This window comes from Camelus dromedarius, chromosome 1, assembly GCF_036321535.1.
Source record: "Camelus dromedarius isolate mCamDro1 chromosome 1, mCamDro1.pat, whole genome shotgun sequence".
In the NCBI taxonomy this organism is placed as follows: Eukaryota; Metazoa; Chordata; class Mammalia; order Artiodactyla; family Camelidae; genus Camelus; species Camelus dromedarius.
This window is the reverse complement of record NC_087436.1, coordinates 48,433,019-48,460,178: the sequence shown is the minus strand read 5'-3', so window position 1 is coordinate 48,460,178 and position 27,160 is coordinate 48,433,019. Positions and strand designations below refer to the sequence as shown.

Here is a 27,160-nt window from a genome sequence, read left to right as displayed (position 1 = left end):
TCCTCTTATGTGTACATATCTTTATATGTTCAGCTCATTTGTGTTTCTGTGTTTTGAAACATGGCATTCTCTCTTCCTGAACTTACACCTGTGCTTTAATACGTGTTTAAAAAGTCAAATTTTAGTTCACTCTTTTTTGCAACTGTATTTTCCAGGTAGTTAATAGGTTTACCTCAGTAAAATTATGTATTTTTTTCTCTTAGGCTAGGATGTGTAATCTTTATTTTTGCAAATTATCGTTAATCTTTGTTTTGAAGCTTTTTATGTGAGTCAGGATAAGAGTTTCATGTTTTGCTTTATAAGCAACTTAGCTGGTATTTGTGAGATTAATTTCTGGGCCTACTGTGGAATTCATGAGAACTATTTTATACTTAAATCTGTTTGTTTCATATCAGTTTAGATACAAGTTTATTAGGGCTTTTTTCAAAGTATATCACTCATTTCATATTCATCTTAGTATTACTCATTAAAATTTTCTTTGCCAGGAAATTAAAAGTTACAAATTATGCCAAATCAAATACTCATTATTTTACTTGTTTTTGATAGCTATATTTCACCTTTTGAATGTATTTGATCATTACTATTAGAGTAAAATAGATGTCAAACTGAAAGAATGCTATAACTAGTATATTAAAGGTTGAGAAGAGCATAGCTTTTTTACTTTAACACTTATCATATGTCCATCTGTATTTTTCTCTAAAATTCTGGCTTTGCAGACATTTGAGGCACAACAGGGCATCCTGTATTCACTTTTCGTAAAAAATTGGCAGAATTTAAAAGGTGATATCTTCATTTTCAATTTTTTTATACCTTTTTTCTTTTTTGCTCTGTATTTTTCTAAACAATTAAGTAACAGTGCTTGTAGAAAAGGAGCTTATTCCAGATTAATCCCCCATTTATATTTTCTTCATTTACTAGCAACTTTATTTTCATAGGATTAAAAAATTGCTTTCATATCATAAATTGTCAATTTTAGCATGAAGTATTTTGAGGGTTGGTTTTCTTTTTATAAAAAAAGCAAACATTTAAGTGTTCTTTGTATAAGATGGTTATTGCCTAGTTGAAATTTGTATTATTTGTCCATTATTAGCCAATTTTTTCTTTATGAAAGAAATTTACCATTTATTGAGTGTGCATCATTTAAAATCAGAATTATTTCAGAAGTGCTTATGTCACAGTTTGAATTATAAATTGATGTTAAATTAGGTAAAAAAGAGCAATTCATAGTATTGTTAATGATTAACCTTGTCTTTTGTCAGTGTGACTATTTTTCTTAATATTTGGCAGTTTGAACTTAAGTATGATGAATTAATCTCAGGATATTTGCTTATATGCATTTTTCTGCACATTGATAATTTTTTTCTAAGTTCTATGAATTAGTTTAAAGTTAAAATTCTTATTCTAATTTCTTTTACATAGGATACAGTATGATACTGACATTATTTGAGTAGGTGTATGAATAATATGGATGTTTTCCAAATTGTTGACCTTTTTCTTTTAATATTTGTTTGGCCTCCCTAATTTACCTATTTTTCCTTAAATTTGTACATAATTAAATAAACAGTAGAAATATCCAATATACAAAAGAAACATAGAAAGAAAGAAAGCAATTCTTTTTACTTTGGAACCCCGTCGTGGTGCTCGGTTATCCCTTAGTTGAAGTTATTGTTATTTTTTCCCTTAGCGTTCCCATCTTATGTCATAATAGTCTGCAGTGTTTTAAAGCTTTCTTTAAAGCTTTCCAGCCTAAAATATGGTTAAATAGCATGTTTTCTGCTTTTTAGAAAAAAATCAATTTTCTTTTCCAAACAGAATGAGAAATTAACCTATTAATATTTTTGCCTTCTGTTTGGTCTGTTGCTCTACGTAGGAAAAATGTTTTTCATTGTTCTGTTACAGTAGAAAATGCTTTTCATTTCAGACTGCTTGTTCATGGTGTCCTATACAATAAATTTATTCCTTCTACAGTATAATTTATCACTTTTATTTTTTCACTTAGGATTTTCTGCCGTTTCTTTGCAAAAATGGCAACCAGTGATGCTGTCCTGAAGAGACTGGAACAGAAGGGTGCAGAGGCAGATCAAATTATTGAATATCTTAAGCAGCAAGTTGCTCTTCTTAAGGAGAAAGCAAGTAAGAAAATTTAAATTTTCTAAGAGGATACTCAAAAATGAATTCATAAATTGACAGAGCAGAAAAAAATGTTTTTACACATACATTATTACTTCACAATCTTATTGATAACTTTTATATTCCTTTAATAATAATTTTGAGTGAAATGATATACTAGGATTAAGGTAAGTTAGAATTAGGGTAAGTGAATGTATGATATTTAGAGAAAACAATGTATTACTTCAAGACTACTAAAGGAAAATTAATATTTAAAATAAATTGGTATAGAATTAGAGATGAAAAATGAGGAAATTGGGTAAAATCAAGTATGAACTAAAACATATTCTCTAATCTTGTATAGAAGAAAATATATACTTTCACATTACTCTCTGCTAAAACATTTTATGAAATGACTATTTTTCCAATACTTTAGTTTTGCTTAGAGATTGCTATGATATGTACAAAAATATCCAATATGAATTTCTGCTTTTAGAATGTAGGTTGACTTTTGTTTTGTTTGTTTAACTGTAATTTATTTCTCAGTAGCCAATGTTAATGTAATGAAAATTCTAAAATCTTTTACCATCACTTACAGAAATAAATGCTTTTCTCTGCTACATAAAACTGATTGGCTTATAGAATCCTACATTTACTCTCCCCAGATTTTTCCCTTTATCAGTTTTTTTCTTAATTTTAAATACTGTTTTAATTATTTCTTTTTTTATAATGTTTTTATAAGTATTTTTCTTAAAATTTTAAGTGCTTTCTTATTACTTAAAACTCTTAATATTTCTTCCCATTAATAAGAAGATATATAATATAGAGATGGATGTAATATACAGAAGAATTTTTAAATTCTTTTAAGAAAGTAATTTGTAAATAGTAATAATAAAATATGTATTTCAGTAAGTAAATACTTAGGTAGGACTATACTCCCAGACATATGAAGGTCATATGCTATATGGTTCAGATATGTGGAATCACCAGGAATGCTACAGGTATAACACTGATTGATATAGACTGATATAGTCTGCCTTAGTGTAGGCAATTCAGATACGAGAAGCAGCCTGCAGTCATGTTTTTGACTTACTTGGAATGACCAATGATTCTTTAGGTAAAGCTCCTGAACAAAACAAAGTACTGTCTCTTCTTAATTTACATGGTACTTGATTCCTAGAAAATTCAGAGTATAATGAAAACATTTAAGAATATTTCATGCTTATATATAAAAAATGGTTAGGATCTAGGCTCAAATAATTAACAAGATTTTCACTTATACAAATATACAGTAAGTCACTGCAATATCCTGTAGGATGTGAGATGACTGTTCATTTTGCAGGAGTATCAAGTATATTGCAGGACATCTGGCATCCCTGACCCCTCTCCAACAAATGCCAGTAATATTTGTGACAATCAAAATGCTACCACAGATTTTCAAAATCCCATCTAGGGAGCAGTACCAACCCCACTGAGAGTAACTTTTTTTTTTTTTTAATATTTCTATATACCCTGTTGCTCACCTTTAACACATATTATATATTGAGCAAATCTTTGGAGTTAATTTCATTCATTAAATGTTTGACCAGCTCAACTTCTGTGACATTAGGAGTAAAAGATTATTTAGCTCCTTTTACAAGGTAATGACTAAAAAGGAATAAATGAGAATAATTTTTTATTGTTTGGTATCATTAGATCTCAAAAATGTTTTTTAAAAATTAGTATATCTAATATTTGTCTTTGTTTCTTGCAGTTAATGTTACTGACACTCTGAATTTAAGTTGTCATAAGCATCTTTATAAAAGCTAGGAAAATGATTGGTTAACAAAACCTTTTCACAGATTTTCTCCCTTTTTCTCTCTCTTTTAAATATGTTGTTTTAATAAATACTAAACTGATGTAAAGGAACTGGCCAAACATTTGGTTATGAGCTATGTTTATACTGGCTATGCTGTTTTCAAGTAGTATTCATAAGAAACCATTTGGAAAGCACTGCTGTATCTATCTTATATGGATGTTTTTGATCTCAGTTTTGCAGGCAACTTTGAGAGAAGAGAAGAAACTTCGAGTTGAAAATGCCAAATTGAAGAAAGAAATTGAAGAATTGAAACAGGAGCTAATTAAGGCAGAAATTCAAAATGGAGGTGATTAAATGTGGAAATGATAGGTTGTTTTAATTTATAATAATAAGTAGTATATCATTTATTGTTTATTAAGTTAGGTTTTATACTTGGTTGCTCATCTTATCCCCACAGCAGCCTTCTCATGCATTCATCCTCCGAGATTGAAGAGACTTAGAAAAGGCAAATGATCTTGCCTGAGATCATGCAAAAAGTATCAAAGCTGGGCTTCAGAAACCTATGCTTTTTTTTTTTGGTATATATATTTTTATTGAAGTATAGTCAGTTTACAATGTTGTGTCAGTTTCTAGCGTATAGCATAATGCTTCCGTCATACATGAACATACATATATTTGCTTTCGTATTCTTTTTCACCATAAGTTATTATAAGATATTGAATATAGTTCCCTGTGCTATACAGTAGAAACTTGTTGTTTATATATTTTATAAGAAACCTGTTTTTAATCTCTGTACTATACTTCAACTTGATCATCACTGTTCCCTAGTGAATAGTTGTAAGCCATAATAATACTTAATTAGCATTTATTAAGTTTTTCTGTATACCAAGCACTGTGTGCCAAGTGCTTCATACATACACATTTTATCCTTAAAATTATTTGTACATAAATGTCCTTGTTTTATACATTGAAGCTGAGAGATGTATAGTAATTTGCCTGAAATTAAATACTATCTATAAGTTATCCAAGCCAGCAGGTAATTATCATTTCAGCTATTATGTTGTAAATAAAATTATATTTTTTTAAATTATTTTAAAGGTGTCTAGCTAAATTTACATTATTATAAAATAACATTAATAGTAATAATAATTCTATTATAATTTCAAAGTACCACATAGGAAGGCATTTGATTGTATTGGAGAAAATATTTCCTAGGTGAATTAAGGAGGCCCAAGTATAGGGAAACCTCTCTTACTACTACTTCTTTTGACCTTTATTCTGTCAGTAAGTTATTTTGAATGCTGTACTGTGAACTCTACCCTTAGTAAGCTAAATGAAAGTAAGGAAAAACATCAATAATATTTATTTAAAACTATCAACTGGAGAGAATATTTTTTGTCAGTGGAAAATTTGAGGCTAATTGATGTTTCTCAAGATTAGAGGGTTTGGAATATAGGTATAGAATTAAATAAACAACTAAAATATTAGCAATGTAAAACTTCTTGTCATTTCTTCTAGCTCTAGAAGATTGCCCTGTAAACATTAAACTTTTAAATTCTCATCTTATTAATGAAATGCTAAAACAAACCAACAGCTTGAATTAAAGTGCTGAATTCCTGTCTGATGGTGAAACATAAAATAGGAATGGATGGAGGGTCACATTACTAAAAGAAGCAATAGCCTCCAAGGAACTTAAAAAGTACCTCAGAAAAGTGATCTGAATATTGGCCGGAATGTCAGCCATATCAAAATCCCTCACAAGATTATATTTTTGTATGTTCACTAGGCTATGAAAATGTTTTTAACATTGCTGAAGCAGTTTTCTTTGCTTCTTTAAAAAGTTGTTTTTTGAAATAGAATTATGGACAAGTGATGCTATTGTCTCTCCATTAATTCTGATATAGAAATGACTATTATTAAAACATCTTTCCAGTTGATTGTTCAGTTTAAAAGAAAACCTGAGTGAAAAACATGCCATGTTGCTAAACCATGAGGGTATAGTCTCTGGAGACAGACAGCCTGGGTATAAATTCTTACTTCCCTACTCACTGTGTGTATGAAGGGCCTGTGTCTTCTGTTTGGCTCAGGTTGATCATCTGTAAATGGATATGAATAGAACTTACCATGTAGGGTATTTATGAGAATTGCAAGAGTTAATTCATATAAAGCATTTTGAAAAGTGTCTAGGACTTAGTAAGTTCATAATAAATATTAGCTAAAATTGTTGTTACCTATAATTTTCTCAGTTTAGTTGTTAGTGATTAAGTGAAAATGATGCATTCTTTTATCATGGTTAAAATATACATAATTTCTTGGCAGCCTTTTTATAATCTCAGATAGTAGAGACTTGATACTCAAATACAATGAATTTCTGTTTTAAAAAGAGTTCATATTTTACCATATGAGCTGGCAATTCTGTTCCTGGGTTTATATATCCTAAAAAACCAAAAGCACTAATTTGAAAAGATACATGCACCCCAATGTTCATACAAGCATTATTTACAATCACCAAGATATGGAAGCAGCATCAATATCCATCAACAGATGAATGGATAAAGATGTGGTATATTTATACAATGGAATACCACTCAGCTATTAAAAAAAATGAAATTTTGCCATTTGCAGCAGCATAGATGGATTTGGAGGGTATTATGCTAAGTGAAATAAGTCAGAGAAAGACAAATACTGTATTAAATCACTTACATATGGAATCTAAAAAATACAACAGACTATTAAATATAACAGAAAAGAAGCTGACTCACAGATACAAAGAACAAACTAGTGGTTACCAGTGGGAGAGGGGTGTGGGGAGTGGGAGTATAGGGGTAGTGAGTTAAGAGGTATAAGTATTAGGTATAAAGTAAACTACAAGGATATATTGTGCAACATGGAGAGTATAGCCAATATTTTATAATAACTATACATGGAGTATAACCTTTACAAATTGTGAATCACTGTATTGTACACCTACAACTTATATAATATTGTATATCAACTATACTTCAATAAAAAAAATTCATATTTTTGATTCACAGTTTCATGGTTTTCCATTTGTTTGTTTGAATATAAATGGCATTATCTATTTCATTTTCTCTGTCAGTGAAACAAATACCATTCCCATCTGATACTCCACTGCAAGCTGATTCTACAGCTTCTGAAAATGTGGTACAGTCTATACCAATAACAACCATATCTTCTGGTGCCAAAGAGCAGATAAAAGGAGGAGGAGAAGGAGAAGAAAAGAAGGTGAAGGATAAAATTGAAAAGAAAGGTATTTTTAACCTTTAAAGTTATTTGTCACTTGACTGGTTTATCAGATCAACATTTTTGATAACAATAATGGCGTCACAAAGAAAAGTTCAAACTTTTATGAACTAGAATAAAGTTTGGAATAATCGGATATTGGAATAGAGAAGCTGGGCCCTAAAGGACATGTGAAGATTGACCAGGTTGACAGGGGTAAGTAAGAGTGTGGCATTTGAGGTAGAGAGACCAGCATAACTTAAAACGTAGAAAATAAAGATTAAGTGTAGAGGCTCTTGTATAGTTTGATCTGACTGAATTTAGGTGTATATATAGAGTATATATAGTATATAGGGACTTCAGAGAAGTCACAGGTAGAAAGTTACCTTAGAACCATTTGTGAAGACAGAAAAAGCAGAAGGTATGAACTAAGGCATGGGGGTGTTAAGGTTTGAGGAACCCCAAGGAACTGAAGTAGGAGGTGTATCATGTCCACTTAGGCAATCAGACTAGAAATCTTACAGTCAACTTAAACTTGTCCCTGTCCCTCAATTTTCATATCTAATTGGCTACCGAAGCCTATACAGGCATACCTTGTAAATGCTGCCGGTTTGATTCTAGACCACTGCAATAAAGCAAATATTGCAAGAAAGCAAATCAGAATTTTTTTGTTTCCCAGTACATGTGAAAGTTAGTTTACACTATACTGTAGTCTATTAAGTGTTCAATAGTACTACGTCTTAAAAAATAACATACACACCTTAATTAAAAGTACTTTATTGCTAATGCTAGCTATCACCTGAGCTTTCAGCAAGTCATAATCTTTTTGCTGGGAGAGTCTTTTTTTGATATTGATGGCTTCTGACTGATCAGCAACCTTGCTGAAGGCTGGGGTGCCTGTGGTAACTTTTAAAAATAAGACAGTGAAGTTTGCTGTATTGTTTGAATCTTCCTCTCAATCTTGCTCATCCATTGGAGGCAACTCTTTATCCATTAAATTTTATCATGAGATCTCAATAATTCAGTCACACTTTCAGGTTCCACTTCTAATTCTAGTTCTCTTGCTGTTTCCATCACATCTGCAGTTCCTTCCTCCACTGACTTCTTGAACCCCTCAAATCATCCATGAGGATTGAAATCAGCTTCCTCCAGACCCCTGTTAATGTTGATATTTGACCTCTTTTTGTTAATTACAAATGTTCTTTATGGTGTCTAGAATAGCAAATGCTTTCCAGAAGGTTTTCAGTTGACTGCCTAGCTCCATCAGGAGAATCACTATGGTATCTATAGCCTTACAAAAATGTATTTCTTAAATAATAAGGCTTGAAAGTCAAAATTACTTTTTGATCCATGGGCTACAGACCTTAGTCTCATTGCACATCTTCATCAGAGCTCTTGGGTGACCAGGTGCATTGTGGGTGAGCAGGAACAGTTTGAACAGACTCATTTTTTTCTGAGCAGAAAGTCTCAACAGTGGGCTTTAAATATTTAGTAAACCATGTTGTAAACAGATGTGCTGTCATACAGGCTTTGGTGTTTCATTTATAGAGCACAGGCAGAATAGATTTAGCATCATTTTTAAGGGTCCCACAGTTTTTGGAATGGTAAATGAGCATTGGCTTCAACTTAAAGTCACCAGCTGCATTAGCCCCTGACAAGACAGTCAGCCTGTCCTTTGAAACTAGGGATTGACTTCTCCTCTCTAGCTATGAAAGTCCTAGATGGCATCTTTTTCCAATAGAATGCTGTTTCACCTACGTGGAAAATCTGTTGTTTAGTGTAAAGAGCCACCCTCATTAATGATCTCAGCTAGAGCTTCTGGATAACTTGCAGCTTCTACATCTGCACTTACTACTTCACCTTGAATTTTTATGTTATGGAGACAACTTTCTTTAAATCATGAACCAGTGTCTGCTGACTTTAAACTTTTCTTTTGCGGATTTCTTATCTCTCTTAGCCTTCACAAAATTGAAGAAAGTTGGGGCTTTGCTGTGGCTTTTGGGCTTTGACTTAAGGGAATGTTCTGGCTGGTTTCTATCCAGACCGGCTAAAACTTTCTCCATGTCACCAATAAGACTGTTTTGCTTTCTTACCATTCATGTCTTCACTGGAGTAGCACTTTTAATTTCCTTCAACTTTCTTTTGCATTCACAACTTGGCTAACTGGCACAAGAGATCTAGGTTCCGGCCTGTCTCAGGTTTTGATGTGCCTTCCTCTCTACGCTTAATCATTTCTAGCTTTTGATTTAAAGTAAAGGATGTGTGATTCTTCCTTTCCTTTGAACACTAAGAGACCATTGTAGGGTTATTAATTGGCCAAATTTCAACAGTGTGTCTCAAGGAATAGAGAGGCCTGAGGAAAGGGAGAGGGATGGTTTCGTCTGGTTAGTAGAGCAGTCACAACACACAACATTTATTTAACATTTTATATGGGTATTTGCAATTACAATAGTAACATCAAAGATCACTGACCACAGATCACCATAACAAATATAATAATAATGAAAAAGTTTGAAATATTGCAAAAATTACCAAAATGTGACAGAGAGACATGAAATGAACAAGTGCTTTTGGAAAAATGGTGCCAAGAGACTTGCTTGATGCAGAGTTGCCATAAACCTTCAATTTGTAAAATAATGCAATATCTGAAGCATAATAAAGGGAAGCACAATAAAATCAGGTATGCCTGTAATTTCTACCACCAAAACACATCTGGAGACCAGCTCTGTGCCTCCATTTTGTTAGGTGCTTCCAGGTAGCTCAGGTTCTCATGATCTCATTTGAATTAATGTTAAAGCCTCATGCTTTCTAGTTTACCTTGCTGCGGAAGCTATTTTTTCAATCATAAATCTGACTTCTCTCCTTTATTCCTTTCTAGACTTTGTTTCCCCAAATATGTCTTAAAAAGTGCTATTGTAATTCATTATGCATGCCTCTCATAATACTTATACTCATTTAAAATTTTTTTTTGGAAAATATGATATGGTTGAGGGGTTTATGAACTAACCAAAGCCATTTTAGCACCTAACACTTGTCAGTTCCTCTTGGTAAGCATCAGGAGCCTCTGTTAGAAGTAGTTAGGGCCTGGACATCCCTTCTTACATAACTTCACCACTAGGTGGTAATGGTTACAATGGAAGCAAGTCAGGCTTATTCTTTCACTTTATTAATTTTATCATGCATCCTGTTCTTACAAGTTTGGTGAGTTCCCTCCTCAAAGAGGGTGCATTATTGTGGCTACAGGATCAGTCAACCTTCTGGTCAAATGGGGCAACTATATCTTCCTTTGTGGGAGGAGGGAGCATGCAAGTCCAACTGGAGGTCTAGGTCTAGAATGCCTCTCTCCAATAGAGCTTTCTGTTTTGTGTAGCTGCATTATCCAACACAGTAGCCAATAGCCACATGTGGCTATGAACATTTGAAATGTGTCTGGTATGACTGAAAAACTGAATTTTTAATTTAATTTTAAATTTAAATGTAAATAGCTATATGGGGTTGACAGCTCCTGTATTGGACATTGCTGGAACAGTGGGCTGTTGCATAAATGTTTGGCTGCTAAGATTGCCAGATTCCAAAATTCTGCTCAAGCAAGGGCTTTAATGCTCATATAGTCTTTCTGTACTGCCACATATGAGCATCAATCATTTGTCAGCAAAACATTTATAAAATCCCTTATGATGACTAACAGAATTTTGGTATAGATGTTGATTTTTGCAATCACCTCTGTAATATGGATTGCTGATAAAGGTATTTCAGATGCTCAGGTGGTAGATTAAAGTTAAAAAATGTTTATGAATATAGTTATATCATACTGTTATACTGTGTATAGTATTTTAGAGTAAATATATAGTTTATCACTCAAAGACAACTGCTATTAAGATTTTTGGTGTGTTTTTTTCTAGTAATTATGCATACATTTTTGTATCATTTATGTCTTTACCATTAAAAAAATCTTTTCCTAGAATGTTATATGGAAAATGGTGTTTGTTAAAAAAAAATGCTAATGAGATTAAAAATTGTCCATTATTTTGAACTAGCTCTACACCCACCTTTGTAAACTATCTTTGTATAAATTGTGAATGTCCTTTATACAAAATCATTTGTTCCCACTCTGGAGAGTGGAGAGAATTATTCTTCTCTGTGTTTCTATATTTTTTTGTGTATGAAATGTTTATCACATGTTCCTTGTATACATGTGTCTTAAAAGAGATTTTTAGTGCCTGGCTAGTGTGGGCCACTAATCTTACAATTTGCTGTGTCTTAGATCTCAGTAAATATTTGTTCAAAGATGAAACAAAGATATAAAAGGATGAGAAAGGATGCTTCGAAGCCACATTACCTTATCTCAACCTTGTAGTTGGAAGATAAATAAGTTTTTATTTTGTTTTACTTAAAAAAAATTTTTTTTTGATGCCAGAGAAGCTAAATGTAAACTTAGGAAATATGAACTCTTTACAGGTTGCATTTTGATTCAGTGGCTAAAGTATCTTTTGCTAATGAAAGTTATATTAGAAGCATATAAGTAGTAGTAAAATTTTAAAAACATAATCAGAATAAAGTGTTCTATTCCCCTCAAATAGTTGCTGTGGATAAACCTAAAGCCCTAGTAAGTCTTCAGGGAAATATAAGAAATGGAGAAATTCACTGTATATTTATTGGTGTGTTTAACTGATGAGAGAAACATTTTATCAGTGAAATTATATTTGATTGTAGTTCATTCTATTATTGGCTACTGATTGTGGTATTCTTTATAAATAAATAATTTTTCACTCTCTAGAGTCACAGTAAATCTTAAAAAATTCTTTACATGGCTGTTTCAGGGATAGGTAAACTTTCTCTGTAAAGGGCTCTTTAGTAAATATGTTAATAAGCTTTGCAGGCTGTAAAGTCTCTGTTACAGCTTCTTCACTCTGCTGTAGTACAAAGGCATCCAAACAATACATAAATTAATGAATATGGTTTTGTTCTAGTAAAGCTGTTTGACAGGTAGCAAGCTGGATTTGGTCTGTGAGCCATAGATTACGAACGTCTACGCTATGTCATCAGCTAGAGAGACAGGTATTCAATGGAGAAGCAGCTAAAATAGAATTAAGATGTTATGATATGAATAATTCTTTCCTTTGTTTTTATGTAAGTGAATATAGGAGATAAACACTTTCATTTTTCTTTTAAACTCATCAGTATTAATGCTTTGGAGTTTTTCATAGTGTATTTTTGTTTTACTTCCGATGTTTACTCATTCATAAGTATTTTTTAGGAGAGAAAAAGGAGAAAAAGCAGCAATCAGTAGCAGGAAGCGCTGACTCTAAGCCTGTCGATGTTTCCCGTCTTGATCTTCGAATTGGTTGTATCATCACGGCCAAAAAACACCCTGATGCAGATTCTTTGTATGTGGAAGAAGTAGATGTTGGGGAAACAACCCCAAGAACAGTTGTCAGTGGCCTGGTGAATCATGTTCCTCTTGAACAGGTAATCTGAACAGCTAAAATTACTTTACATATACATGTCACTTTCATTCCCTCTTTCTGAATGATTTTTCATATGATTTTGTATCAGATTACCATTCAACATGAGCCAATATTGGTTAATTCAGTTGATTCATTTGAATGTAATGAATTCCACCAAAAGTGCATATAACTACCAAAAACTTGTAAACGATGTATAAATTAAGATCAAATTCATGATCATGGAAAGAAGAAAAGATGTATTATTTTTTCTTAATTTTCAAAAATGTTTTTATATTGGTGTTTTGTATAAAATATAATATGTATTTTTTTCATCTTCGTTGTACCATCATGGAATTTTATTATTCCTTGATTTTTTAAAACTCACTGTTACATAAACTCAGACAGCTCCAATCTAAAAGTAAGAGAATGAGTTTTTTTTTTTCTTAATAACTCAAGAAGTATTTTCATACCTGAAGAATAAAGAGGAGAGGGAATCATGAAAATCGAACTTGCAGTTTTTAACGGTATTACTTACTCATTAAATGTTGGATGTTTTGTATTTTATTACTTAAGTATTTAAATGTATATATATGTTTCCAATGACATTGGAAAGAATCAAAGACAGTAGTAGTTTTTAATTTGCTCTTTCTAGACATCTTCTTTAGTAATTTGAGTCATCTACCTATTTCCTCTGCCTCATGGTGCTTCAAAGATATCACAAAGACCATAGACTTCAGTATTAAGATGGTCTGCCCCTCTGTTCATTGCCAACTCTGTTGCTTATTGGCATTGTGAACTTGCGCAAGTTCCTGCATTCATTCATTCATGTTTCTGCATGCAGATATTTATTAAGCACCCACAGTGTACCAGGAACTATTCTAGGCAAGGGGGACAACAGTGAATTAAAATAGATAGATAAGTAGGTAGATAGATAGATAGATATGTTTAAAAAGAAAAAAAAGCAAGAAACCCTGCCTTTGTGAAGCTCATATTCCAATGGGGGAGTCAGAAAATTATAATACATACTATGTTACATAACGATAAATACCAGGAGAAAAGTAAAGTAGGGAAAGAATCTAGGAAGTATTAAGGCTAGGAAGATGTTGTCTACATAAAGTGGCCAAGGAGTGCCAAAGAAAGTGATATTTAAGTAACGGTCTAAGAAAATGAAGAAAACAAGTTATTCTGTCTGGTGGGAGAGCATTTTCAGGCAGCCCTGAGTCAGATGTATGCCTGGGATGTTTGAAGAACAGCAGGAGGCCAGTGTCACTGTAGCAGAGTAAGCAAGGGGAAATGCCATGGGAGATGAAATCAGAGATGAGGGTGCCAAATGATAAAAGGTTCTTACAGATCATTGTAGAAACTTAGGCTTTTATGCTGAGTGAGATGAAAGCCATTGGAGGATTTTTGAGCTAAGGAGTAACATGATCTGTCTCACATACTAATAGTATCATCTGGTTGCTTTGCTGAGGGGAGAAAGATGGAATTAAGGAGATCAGTGAAGAAATTTCTCTTATCTCTGAAAAAAAGATAAACTTGGCACATGTTTTGTTTTTTTCTTGTTAACATTCATTTTGTACAGGACCAGGGCTCCTTCATAAGTACTTATGAAGTTAGATTCATAAGGAGCCCTGGAGAAAAGAACCAACTGATCTTGAGCCAGCTCAAAATTGGAAAAACTCTTCCTCAATGGGACTTCATCTTTGTTCTTATAAGTTGCAGACTATTTCTTCTCTTCCTAAAGCTGCCACTCGCAGCCACAAGCAAAGTTATTTATATACACATCTGTATCTAACCCATCAAGTCAGTACTAGTAAGCATTCTATAAAGTAACAGCACTTAGCCCCAAAATTGCATACCAGATTTTCTACATTTGTCTATTTTTCTGAGATAAATATCCCCAGCTATCATCTAATTCTTAACAGAGTGCATATAGCTAACGCTGTTGTTTTTCTTATACATATTTGCTATGGTTTTTTTTTTTAAAGTTCTCATTTATGTGACATTACAGTTATTTGTTTGAAGAAGAGTCTTATTCATGAAGACCTCCAAAAAGAGGGCTTTTTACATTCGATTCTTAGGCTTATATTTTTTAATCATAGAATTAGGAGGTAAATTTACACATAACATTTATTTGTAAAATTTTTTTATCCAGAATTCTCACCCACTCTCCTGCCCCATAGTGATAGTGCTCTCATATGTTCTTTTATTTTAAACCTGTTGAAAGAATTTAAACAACTGTGTTTCTTATTTTTGTGTGTTGGGGAAAAAATTAAGAGACTTCAACTTTTGAAGTTTAAAGAAATTTGTTTATTTCTATAATAAATTGTAGAAATAGCCCTAAGTTTAATTGTGGTGTGCATACTGCTTGAATTGTTAAGTGAACAGTATTTTTTAAATTAGGAAATGAATCTTGCATAGTTTTGAAAATGACAAACATGTAGGAGAAAATGATTATGCATTTGTTTAGTGCTAATGCTAATCTAAGTGTTTACATACATGTTATGATTTAATCCTTGTGACAGATATTTAATATCATTTGCTTCATCGACTTTATACAGGGAGATCAACTTTATACAGTCTCATTGCTAGTACATGGTAGCTATTCAAAACCAAATCTGTTTTACTCAATCATTTATTTGTTCATTCAATAAATACTTAAGTGAAAGGCCTTACCTTTGCTCTTTGATTTATAATGTATTGGCAGCTTGTAGAATTTTTTTTCATGTTGATATAAAACTTAACAACATAAAAGATTTGGGACACAAATAAAAATAAAAACAGCCACAAAAATAGAACATTTGCTATTTAGCATATAGATGTACTTTAATGTATTCTATGATTATGATTATTCTAAAGCTCTGTACGTCTTTAATCATCAGTTTGTATTTCACACAGATGCAAAATCGGCTGGTGATTTTACTTTGTAACCTGAAACCTGCAAAGATGAGGGGAGTATTATCCCAAGCAATGGTGATGTGTGCTAGCTCACCAGAGAAAGTTGAAATCTTGGCACCTCCTGATGGGTCTGTTCCTGGAGACAGAATTACTTTTGATGCTTTCCCTGGTAAGTATTTATTAGTCCTTATTTAAAATAGTTTGGAAATTATTGTTCTCAAAGCTGTGCTTGGAATGTTTAAATTTAAAATCAGTCCTGTGTATGACTTACAAGTCTTTAACTTTAAATGACTATTATTACTGATATTATTATCAAGTTTATTGAGATTGACTCAAGTTGGCACACTGAGTACAACCATCTAATCACCCTCTTCCCGTGAACACTCAGTTTACAGAAAACACCGAAGAGATTTTACCCTAGGTGAAGTACTAATTTTGATACCTACATAGCAGAAGAGGGTAATGTGGATAGAGAACAAATTAATGTGTTGCAAAATCATTTAAGCTGTGCATTGTCTCAGAATGCAATACAGAAAAATGAAGAGATAAAAAGGTCAGACAGGAAGGGAAAAATGTATAATTTTCTAAGTCTGTCTAATAATATACTTGCATATGCTTTTACCAGACTTGAGGGTATAGAGAAAAATCTCTTCAGTCAAAATTTATACTTATTTTTATAACCTAAAAGGAAGTTTCATTTCATATTGCTTATTCTCTCCAATAAAATGCTTCTGAGACAGATGAAGCTCCATAATGTGTGAGAAACTTTCTTCAAATAAGTCTTTGAAGCAGAAGAGAAAGGATGCTTGGCAGATGTAGAAAAATATTTCTTTCTTAAAAGAGGGAAGATCTCATAAGAGGAAAAAGAGTTAGAAATTAAAAGACTGCATTTACAGAAGCTGTTCATTTGACTTGAGTAAGGGAAAGCAGAAATAAATTAGGATAACGAATAGAATTAGGTTTAAAAGTCAGAATTGATTTGGAGACATATTTATAGAAATAGCTGAGTTTTAATGGAATAGCAAGGCTGATGTGATTGTATAGTCCTATTTTTTTTAATCCTGTGTTAACTGTGATGAAATACTAGGATATGAAGAATTTTAACATTGGAATAATAAGATTAAAAAAATGGATAAAAGCATGAGTTAACTTCCTTGAAAGTCAGCTCTCCACTCCTAATCCAAAGTAGACTAATCTAAAAACTACGGAAGTTATTTAACAAGTATCCGTGATTTTGATTGCATGTGTATGTTTTAAACTTTGTTAGATTGGAAATCATAATGGTCTGTGCTCTTAGAACTTTCTCTGGTAAATTAGGTTTGGGGGAAATCCCAGTCTGAATCGTTTCTCGAAGCAGCATGATGACTTTAGGTTCTAGGAGCACATGATTGCCACTCTACTTACCAGGATATCAAAACACTTCCCCAGACTTCATGCTTCTGGATAAGCTGTCATGTGTATATGTGACAAACCTGAAATTGTTTAGAAGTCTCTCACTAAGTTGGAATGGAATAACAATAATAACCAACTTTTTTCTTTTAGGAGTCATCATATATTGAGGGAAAAAAACCCCAAATCTTGGTTTACCTTTTCAGATTAACATTTGCCTTTCTTTTTACTTAAATACTTATGATTTAGTACATTTTAAGTTTTATTTTTGATATAAATTGTAGATGTTTAGAACTGGAAGAGATCATCTACTTTAACCCACTATTTTACAAATTTGGAAACTGAGACCCATCAAAACTTAGTTACTTGCTTAAGGCTATTTAGAGTTTGTAGAAGGATCAGTAGATGTGCCTGAACCTCTAATACTGTTAGCATTTTTGTTTGTTGATTGCTGCTTACTATGAATTCATATGGACTATTTCGTTAGAGAAGGCTTATAGTTCTTTTTTTTCTATAACAACTTTCATTCCCTTGTCTCATAGAATTAATGGATTAATATTTCAACCCTTGAATCAGTTGTTATTATTTGAATGTTATTATTAAGTCTATTGACAGTTGTTGTTGTTTTTAGTTACTCGGTGACTAAATTAGAGATGCTAATAACCCAGTATGGGTTTCTTGCCTTTGCTATATTTTTTAATCTTTCAATCTGTTTGGCTATTTGTGTGTTTTTATTTACATTGTTCCAAAGTGTGATATTTCTTCCATATTTATAGTTTCTCCTTGTGTCTTAGCATATGAATATATAGATCATGTACAAAAAATATTTGTAAAATGAAAGAAAGGAAAACCTAATGTTAAAGGGGCCCATAAGGTTGTTTGAATTATTTTCTTATAAATTATAATATGCTTAACCAAGCTGAACAGCATCAAATAATTGATACATTTAGAGACATGAGGTCTGTTAATACTCATCTTGCTTACGCTTCCATATCAGTTACTGCTTCTGTAGCAGTAAATCTGAAAGGAAATAACAGTTAATACTATGTATGCAACAGACCATTAGTCTTAATTCTTTCTTCTTCCTTTTCCCAGAGACAGCCATGATTTATCAGTGCTTTATTTTTCACCATATGTTTTACATTTTAAAGCTTAAGGTGTCTGCTGGTACATTTTGATGTGAAGTTAAATGTACTCAGTGTCTAGAGATTTATATTTCATGTTGTATATATTAAGTATGGTATAGAAACTGCAGTTGGGGCTCAAACCTTTGAATTGCTATTTGGCTTTGAATAGGCTTTTACACTTAACAGCTGTTTTCTCCAACTACAAAACCAAAAATTTCCACTGGGTTTAGAAGATGCCAAGTAATATTTTTATAACACTGGCTAAAAACCTCTTCACTACTTTTTTTTTAATCTTAAATGTGTGAAGCCATAAATTTTAGTATTTAAATATGGTAACTGGTCCCTAAAGCATCAAGCAAAAATAACTTGAAAATAGTATTATAGCTAGGAGACAAAGGCTATGACACCCCCCCTTTTTTTTTTTGAGAATGCACTATTTTTGGTCTAATGATAAATGAGAATTTACATTCAGATTTTAACTTCTAAGATCATGCTTATTTCTATTGATATTGAGTATTATTAATAAATATATGTTAATGTTGAATCACAAAGCATGTATGATATGCAAGAGTCTTTAACTTTTGGACCTATTTGTTCTTTAAAAATAATTTTTTTATTGAGTGGTATGAGTTCTTTATATATGTTAGATATATATCCAAATATTATCTCTCATTCAGTTGATTGCCTTTTAGTTTTCTTGGTGGCTTTACTTCACTGTGCAAAAACTTTTTAGTCTGATGTAGTCCCATTTGTTTATTTTTTCTATTGTTGCATTTGCCTGAGGAGACATATTTAACAAAATATTAAGACTGATATCAGAGAGGTTACTGCCTGTGTTTTCTTCCAGGAGTTTTATGGTTTCAGGACTTACATTTAAGTCTTTAATCCACTTTGAGTTTATTTTTGTATATGGTGTAAGAAAGGAGTCCAGTTTGATTCTTTTGTATGTAGCTGTCTAGTTTTCCTAACACCATTTATGGAAGAGACCGTCTTTCCCCCATTGTGTATTCTTGCCTCCTTCGTCACAGATTAATTGTTGATTTGAGCACGGGCTCTCTTCTGTTCCATTTATCTTTGTGTCTGTTTTTGTGGCAGTATACTGTTAAGATTACTACAGCTTTGTAGTATAATTTCAAGTTTGGTATAGTTTCAAATATGACACCTCCAGCCTTGTTTTTCTTTCTTAAGATTGCTTTGGCTATTTAAGGTCTTTTGTGTTTCCATACACTTTGTAGGATTATTTGTTCTAGTTCTAAGAAAAATGCCATGCAAATTTTGGTAGAGATTGCATTGAATCTGGAGATTGCTTTGGATAGTATGGACATCTTAGCGATACTGATTCTTCCAGTCCATGAACACAATGTATCTTTCCATTTATTTGTGTCATCTTCCGTTTCTTTCCTCAGTGTCTTACAGTTTTCAGAGTACAGGTCTTCCAACTCCTCAGTTAAATTTATTCCTAGGTATTTTTTGAGTCAGTTGTAAATGTGGTGAGGATGTGGAGAAAAGGGAACCCTCGTGCACTGTTGGAGGGAATGTAAATTGGTGCAGCCTCTGTGGAAAACAGTATGGAGATTCCTCAAAAACCTAAAAGTAGAATTACCATATGATCCAGAAATTTCACTTCTAGGTATTTATCTGAAGGAAACAAAAACTAACTTGGAAAGATATATGCACCCCTACGTTCATTGCAGCATTGTTTATGATAGCCAAGATATGGAAGCAACCTAAGTGTTCATCGATAGATGAATAGATAAAAAAGATGTGGGAAATATATATGTATGTATACACACACACACACACACAATGTAATATCACTGAACCATTAAAAGAATGAAATCTTACCATTTGTAGCAATACGGATGGACCTTGAGTGTATTATGCTTAGTAAAATAAGTCAGATAAAGACAAATCCCATATGATTTTACATATATGTGGAATCTAAAAAGCAAAACAAACAAATAAAACAGAAAATTGTAGATACAGAGAACAAACTGATAGTTACTAGAGGGGAAAGAGGCTGGAGGATGGACAAAATAGGTGAAGGCAATGAAGAGGTACAAACTTACAGCTATAAAATAAGTAAGTCACAGGGATATAATGTATATGTAGGGAATATAATCAATATTGTAACAACTTTGTATGGTGACAGATAGTAATTGATCTTCTTGCAGTTTTCATTTAATAATGTATAAAAATATCTAATTACTATGTTGTATACCTGAAACTAATAAAATGTTTTTTAAAATTAAAAAAAAAAAACCAAAAAACCTGTTTGTATTTGATTCTTTTCTGTAAAACCCATTTTGATGAGGTTTCTCTGTCCACTGTTCCACCAGAACTGCTCTTGTCAAGGTCACCAGTTACTCCCTGTAGCTAAATCCATGGCTAGTTCTCAGTCCTTAATTAATTTTAACTTGGCTTCTGACACCACACCTGCGTGGTGGTCCTCATGCTTCACTGGCTGCTCTGCTCGTCTCCTTTGCTGATTCTTCTTACCTCCCTGACCTCTTAGTTAGAGTGCCTCTGACCTTGGCCCTTGACCCTTGACCCTTGACCTTTTCTCTTTTTCCATGCTTGACCTCTTCTCTTTTTCTTTCCATGTTCATTCCCTTGGCTATATTATTCAGTCACTTATACCTACTAGTCTTCACTAATATTTCCCAAGGGAGAAAATGCATCTCCCAATCTTCTACCTAGATTTCCTTTTTCCCATAGTATTTCCCATCTCATCCCTCAGGCACTACACTCTTCCAGTTGCTTAACTGCTTTTTTTCTGAACATGTCTAGAATTATATTCCAGAAAAATGTCAGACATAGAGTAGGAGGTCAATAAATTGGTTAATGAAGGAAACATGCTAGTAAAACATGTACAAAACACACCAAAAAAACCCCACCAGTGTTTGGAGAACAGACCTGAGTATCTGCCTTCATGGTTGCCAAGATCATTCCTGTCAAAAACTATTTTTCTCTATTAATTAGTTTTGTAAAAGTGATTGACCCCTATTTGCAAAGTTATACTTTAGTGTTTGTACCACACAAGGTGATAGTTACAATTATTATAATTCAAAAGCTCAGTTAATGAAAACATAAAGTAATTAAGTTAGTGCTAAGCTTTTTATGGCCTTGGCAGATATCAGAGAAGCTGATGATCAGTGAGCATTTTGTACAATAGAATGGCCTAATTAAAATGAAATTTTTGGCTTCTGTTCCAGACTTGTGAAAGCCTGGATCTCTGGAATTCATATTTACTACTATTTGTAGATTTTAAATGCTGAGGTGGTAGTCACAGCTTTTTACATCTGTACAGATTTTTTTTAATTAGTTCCTATTATCTATGTGTTTTATTTAGAATGAGTAGTCCTAAAATAATCTCTGAAAGATGAGTTCTCTTGCAATATGTGTATTTCCAAATGATGATTATTGGTATGTGTTTAGCAATTACAGAGGCTCTACAGTTTTTAGCTTTAAACTTTTATTGATATCATCACTTACCTTCTTTGGATAGCCATAACAAAAAAAAAAAAGAAAGAAAGAAAAGAAAATTAGGAAAATAAGATTTATAAGAAGGATATAACACAGGAATGATGAAAGATTTCTCTGGAAAATAGAGTTCATTTTTTTTTTAAATGTTTAAAATACTAGGTAAACTTTTCATGGGAGGTGATTTAAACTTTCGTTTCAGACTGACTTTATACCCTACCAAACATTGTGTTACTGAGAAATGTTTTGAGTAAGCCAGAGGCTAGCACTGTATTCAAGACTTCAGCTCTGATTTATATTTGGTGATCATAATGTGATGGGTTTTAATGCAATCTCAAATTTTTAGTTGTGTGAATCAGTTTTATTTACTGATTTGCTAAAGCCTTCCAGCCACATTCAAGGTGTTCAGGTATTGAGCCTTATGTGTTCAAAACAAAAGTCGAGATTTGGAGGTTCCTCTCATTAACTTCTAGTTCATTTTTAGTTCAAATCTTTGTTTCTGGAAAATTATGACAGTCTTGTGTAAGAACTTTAAAACCTTCAGATCTTAGCTCCACCAGCGTTGGGTGACCTAGGAACCTTTCTGAGCCTCAGCTTTTGCATCTATAAGAAGGGATTTTTAATGGTATTTGTTTCTTGTGAGTTTTGTGAGGTTTAATTTTTTAAACACTTAGCGACCTTCCTGGTATTTTAAATTCTTAGCTGCAGCTCTTGTGCCTCTATTTCCTCACTTGTAAAATAGGGGTAATTAATAGCATTTAATACACTGAGGGGATTAAATGAGTCAATACACATAAAGCACATAATGCAGTGACTGGCACATAGTAAGCACTATGTAAGTGGAAGTGTTACGTATTATTGTTATGAATATTGCTTTCTATACAATGTTAATATCTTCCTGGATCTGATAAGCTTAATTTTGTGCTGCACTGCTCAGAGCATATGTCTGCAGTCAGCAGAAATTTACCCACACAACGTATGGTCTTGATTAGAAGCTTTTACACAAACCTGGGGATGATCTACTTGAATTCATTATCGGTTTGTCAACATCTTTTGGGGGATATAGGGAGTGGGAATTCAAAGTTAGTACTCAGGCCCTCTGAACAATGTGTCTGCCTTCAGCTTTTCAGAATTCTAGAATGTTCACTTCCCCACATGATCTGTGCACAAAGTAGGATTATGCTCTTAGAGTAAGCAACAGTTGAAAAACAAAAAATAAAAATCTTATACTTTATATACTGAAATTTTTTTCTATTCTTTTATTAATTAGTTTTTCTGTTGCCCAGTCAAATCATCAAATGATCTTAAAAGGGGTAAGAAAAATCCTCATTTTTTATACTAGTCAGGCTTAGTTTTGGTTTCATTGCCTGTTCTACTGTAGATACATTATTCAATCAACTGTTCCATCATCTCTGAAAACCTATGTTTCAGAGGATAGTTTTGTATATTCTTGCAGTTTTGTGGCAGTTTCTGAGAGCTAATAAAATGATCTAGAAAGTTATATTTCTATTATTACTGAATAGATATTCAGTAATATTTATTAATAGTTATTACCTCCAGGAAAATCATTTTCCATTTGAAGCTAACACTTAAGAGATTCATTACTTTTCTTCATTGTTTTTGAAGCTGATTCTTCATTCCAAATATTACTGGACTTCTCCAGCTACTAAAATGATGTTATATTAAACTTTACTCTCTACTTCCTCATCATTCATTAAGTAGAGAGATTGCTTGGTAAATTGGTAGTCTTTAAGCGTAGACCACATTTATTCTACAATGTATTTACTTTTATTGATTGTAAACTTAATAGTGTGAACTACCATAAAGAGAGGAGATAAGATAGTATCCACATGTAAGAGTGTTGTTTCTTTTCTAAAGCATAGTCTATTAGGGGGCAAGTTTTTGGTATCAAATCTGACTCTGCTTATTGATTGTGTGGCTGAGCAGCTTATCTTCTCTAAGCCTCAGTTTCTTTATATTTAAAATTGCATGCAACAACATATATTCCTGGTGGCTAGAAAATATTAGTCCTTGTCTCCTTACTCTTTACTCTCCCTTTCTCTGTCCATCTCACCACATGGAATGGACTGCAGATGAAACCCAGAGTAGTTATTATATTTAGCTCGATGACTCCAATATTTAAGCCAGTATTGGTAAGAAATCTTTATATACTATAGCAGCAATCTAGTCATTGATTTTGTATGTTGAAACATACAGTAAGGCATAAGCTGTTTCTGCCACGTGTAAAAATATAACACATCAAATTTATGATCTCATCTTTGTACAATCTTTATGTGTAGTGATAAAATGAGTATGTTATGTTTTCATTCTAATCATTTGAGGAATAAATTTACTGAGCTATATAACTGGCAGAACTATTTACAATAAGAGTTAAAATAATATCTTTAATATTTGTAAGGAAATAACAAAATATTTTACCAAACAATAATATAAACTGCTGACATCATAAAAATAAAAGAAGTGTTAAAGGTCTGAGGATCAGAAATTGCATCCAACCCAATTCACTGGAAATCTTTGTGGGCATTCTTTCTTAAATTGAAGTAGAGTTAATTTACAATATTGTGTTAGTTTCAGATGTACAGCAAAGTGATTCAGTTATATATGTATATGTACATGTATATGTATTTTTTTATATAGTTCCCTATGCTGTACAGTATTAACTTATTTATCTATTTTATATATATATATATATATATACACACAATAGTGTGTATCTGTTAATCCCATACTCCTAATTTATTCCTCTCCCCTTTGATAACCATAAGTTTATATTCTATGTTTGTGAATATGTTTCTGTGTTGTTAATAAATTAATTTGTATTTTTTTTAGATACCACATATAAGTGATACCATAAATTAGTCTTTCTCTGTCTCAGTGACTTCACTTAGGATGATAATTTTGATAATTTCTAGGTCCATTTGCAATATTTCATTCTTTTTCATGGCTGAGTAATATTCCATTGTATATATACCCCACATCTTTATCCATTCATCTATTAATGGACACTTACGTTGCTTACATAGCTTGGCTATTGTAAATAGTGCTTATATGAACTTTAGGGTGCATGTATGTTTGATTTAGAGTTTTCGTCTTTTCTGGATATATGCCTGGGAGTGGGATTGCTGGATCACATGGTAGTTCTTTATTTAGTTTGTAAGAAAACTCCATACTGTTTTTCTATGGACAATTTATTTGATACATTAGCTACGTAATTTTTTTTCTCCCGAACAGGAGAGCCTGACAAGGAGCTGAATCCTAAGAAGAAGATTTGGGAGCAGATCCAGCCTGATCTTTACACTAATGAGGAGTGTGTGGCTACATACAAAGGAGCTCCCTTTGAGGTGAAAGGGAAGGGAGTTTGTAGGGCTCAAACTATGGCCAACAGTGGAATAAAATAAAATAAAATGTTTCAGTTACTGAAATACTTTGGGGAAAACTTAACAATAAAAAAAATACATTTGTCACTTGTATCTAAAATATAACTGGCCTATTTTTATTTTATTTCTCTTCTAGACTTGACTAATGTTTTACTTGATATATATTGTTTTCAATTGATTGGAGAAATGCTTCATTTTTGCCTATGCTTTTTGACCCTTTAGAATATAGGGAGGAAATTGCCTGTGTTTCATGAAGATTTGTTTTTCAGGGGGGATGTTGGCTAGCACATTGCTTTTTCTTTATACCTTTAGATAACTTGAACTATATTAATATGTAGTTTCTTATTTGTAGGGGCATGTTGCATGCAATTGGAAGCCCTTGGGTTTCTATTATATTGTGTATCCGTATTATAAATGTACTCTCCTTTTTAAGAATGGCAAGTTAGAATTTTTGTCAGGCTTATTAACTAGTCATATTTTAATAATATTGAAAATGACCAACTGTTGATTCTAGAGAGCTGAACATCGTAAAAGCTAGAAGACATGACATTTGAATATTATTGCTATTGCTTGCCAGAGTAACCCAGACTGGTAGTATACTTAAGGTGACTTTTTTAAAAGACTGAAATTTCCAACTCTGTACCGAACTTTTTCTTTCCATTTAGCAAAACAATTAGTAATAGATTTTGACTAGCTCTGAAGAATAAACACGTTGCAAAGTGTTGCCAATGTAGTTTCCAATAAATTGACCATAAAAGCAGCAGTCTATTTTTTTATTCTAGGTGGCTTCTTACAAAGATTCTTTAGATACTTAGTAAAAGATTATTTATAGTTTTTATGTTTAGGAGAGCATTTAAGATTAATGTATTTTATTTTTTATGTACCATCATACAGTCAATATATTAAAAGAAATTATAGCCAAAAACTTAACATACATAAGTATTAAGGTGTCAAATGCCTATTTTTACTCATCTTACAGATTTTGTAGGAACAATGAAAATTAACTTAGGCATTATGAGCTTCAAGTTTACCAGCCTTGAGATGATGACTGAGATACCAAAAAAGAAATGCATCTGTGGAGGTAGGACTATTTTAAAAGGAAAATCATACACACAGTATTTTAGTATTGTCACTATTTATAGCCTGCAATAAGAAGGAAAGGTAAAACAACACTGCATGCTGAGTTATAAAAAGTCTAGTTAAAGTTCATTTATTTAATTATGTCCATGGTGTTCTTGTAGGCCAGGATGTGGTACCATCATAGAAATTTTATTTTCTTCATGAAAAACTGAATATTAACAGAGCATCATTAACATCTGTTGATAACTAAACACAAATAAATCTCAAAAGTTATTTTGTACTCAAGATATGTTATACTTTTGGGAATAAAAACTGTGACAGAGTCTTTTGTGAGGCTATACTTTCTGATTTTTTCCCAATTATATTAAGTTTCTACAAATAATCATAATATAATCTATAGACTGTTTCAACTATTTAAATAGTTGAAATATTTATTCCCAGTTTTTCAAGTTACATAAAAGCATTAATCAAATTATCCACTTAGCCTCATTCAGTCGTTATTTCTACAGAAAACTTAATTCTATTTTATTTCTATTTCTGGGATGAGAGACCTCTTACAGTATCAACAAAAAATAATGTCATTGTTAGTGAATTGGACATAACTATTCTGGCTTCTAACTGGTATCCAGCCCTTTAAGGATTTCGGCAGTAGGAGATGGTGTTAGGTCACAGACTAAACATCTGGTGTCTCTCAACATCTATTTATGTGTTCATCTATTTATGTGTTGCAAACTAAACCAGCAGAAAAAGCTGACCTTCCCCCAAGATAACTTTCTTATGCAATGTTGGCTCACTATCTTACAGGGAATGTTGACATTACTAACTTTTCTTATATATAGAAATTCCATGTGTATTATTCTTATGAGATGAGTAATTTTCAGTACATGTTAATTTTTATATAGAATTGGAAATTTTTTTCCTGCCTTGTTTCTGTGAAGAACATTAAGTACAGTACAAGAACATTAAGTGCCCACCAAACAAAGAATTTATTGTTACTTTAAAAAAATATGTAAATTCTCATTTATACCATTTACCGAACATTCAAATTTAATAAGCATGTCAGCAAGATAAAGGGTATGTATAGGGCCTAGAATGTTAGTGAGTTTAACAAGGTCCCAAACTCTGGGTCTTAGCTTGTGGGTCCAAAAACCTTCATGTGTAGATGACTCTCAGAGATGCTAAGAAATA

The 27,160-nt window shown here is 32.3% G+C and overlaps 1 protein-coding gene across 1 annotated transcript in view; it reads left to right on the top strand.

Annotated features, from left to right (window-relative positions):
• AIMP1 (aminoacyl tRNA synthetase complex interacting multifunctional protein 1) overlaps positions 1 to 25,652 on the top strand; it is a 34,762-nt gene extending 9,110 nt beyond the window's left edge. Inside the window, exons 2-7 of the mRNA XM_010980669.3 lie at positions 2,000 to 2,133; positions 4,140 to 4,253; positions 7,008 to 7,178; positions 12,408 to 12,619; positions 15,496 to 15,664; positions 24,747 to 25,652. Of these exons, the coding sequence (XP_010978971.3) occupies positions 2,000 to 2,133; positions 4,140 to 4,253; positions 7,008 to 7,178; positions 12,408 to 12,619; positions 15,496 to 15,664; positions 24,747 to 24,913 (967 nt within the window). The 3' untranslated portion in view covers positions 24,914 to 25,652. The remainder of the gene's footprint in view (positions 1 to 1,999; positions 2,134 to 4,139; positions 4,254 to 7,007; positions 7,179 to 12,407; positions 12,620 to 15,495; positions 15,665 to 24,746) is intronic.
• The last annotated feature ends 1,508 nt before the right edge of the window (positions 25,653 to 27,160 follow it).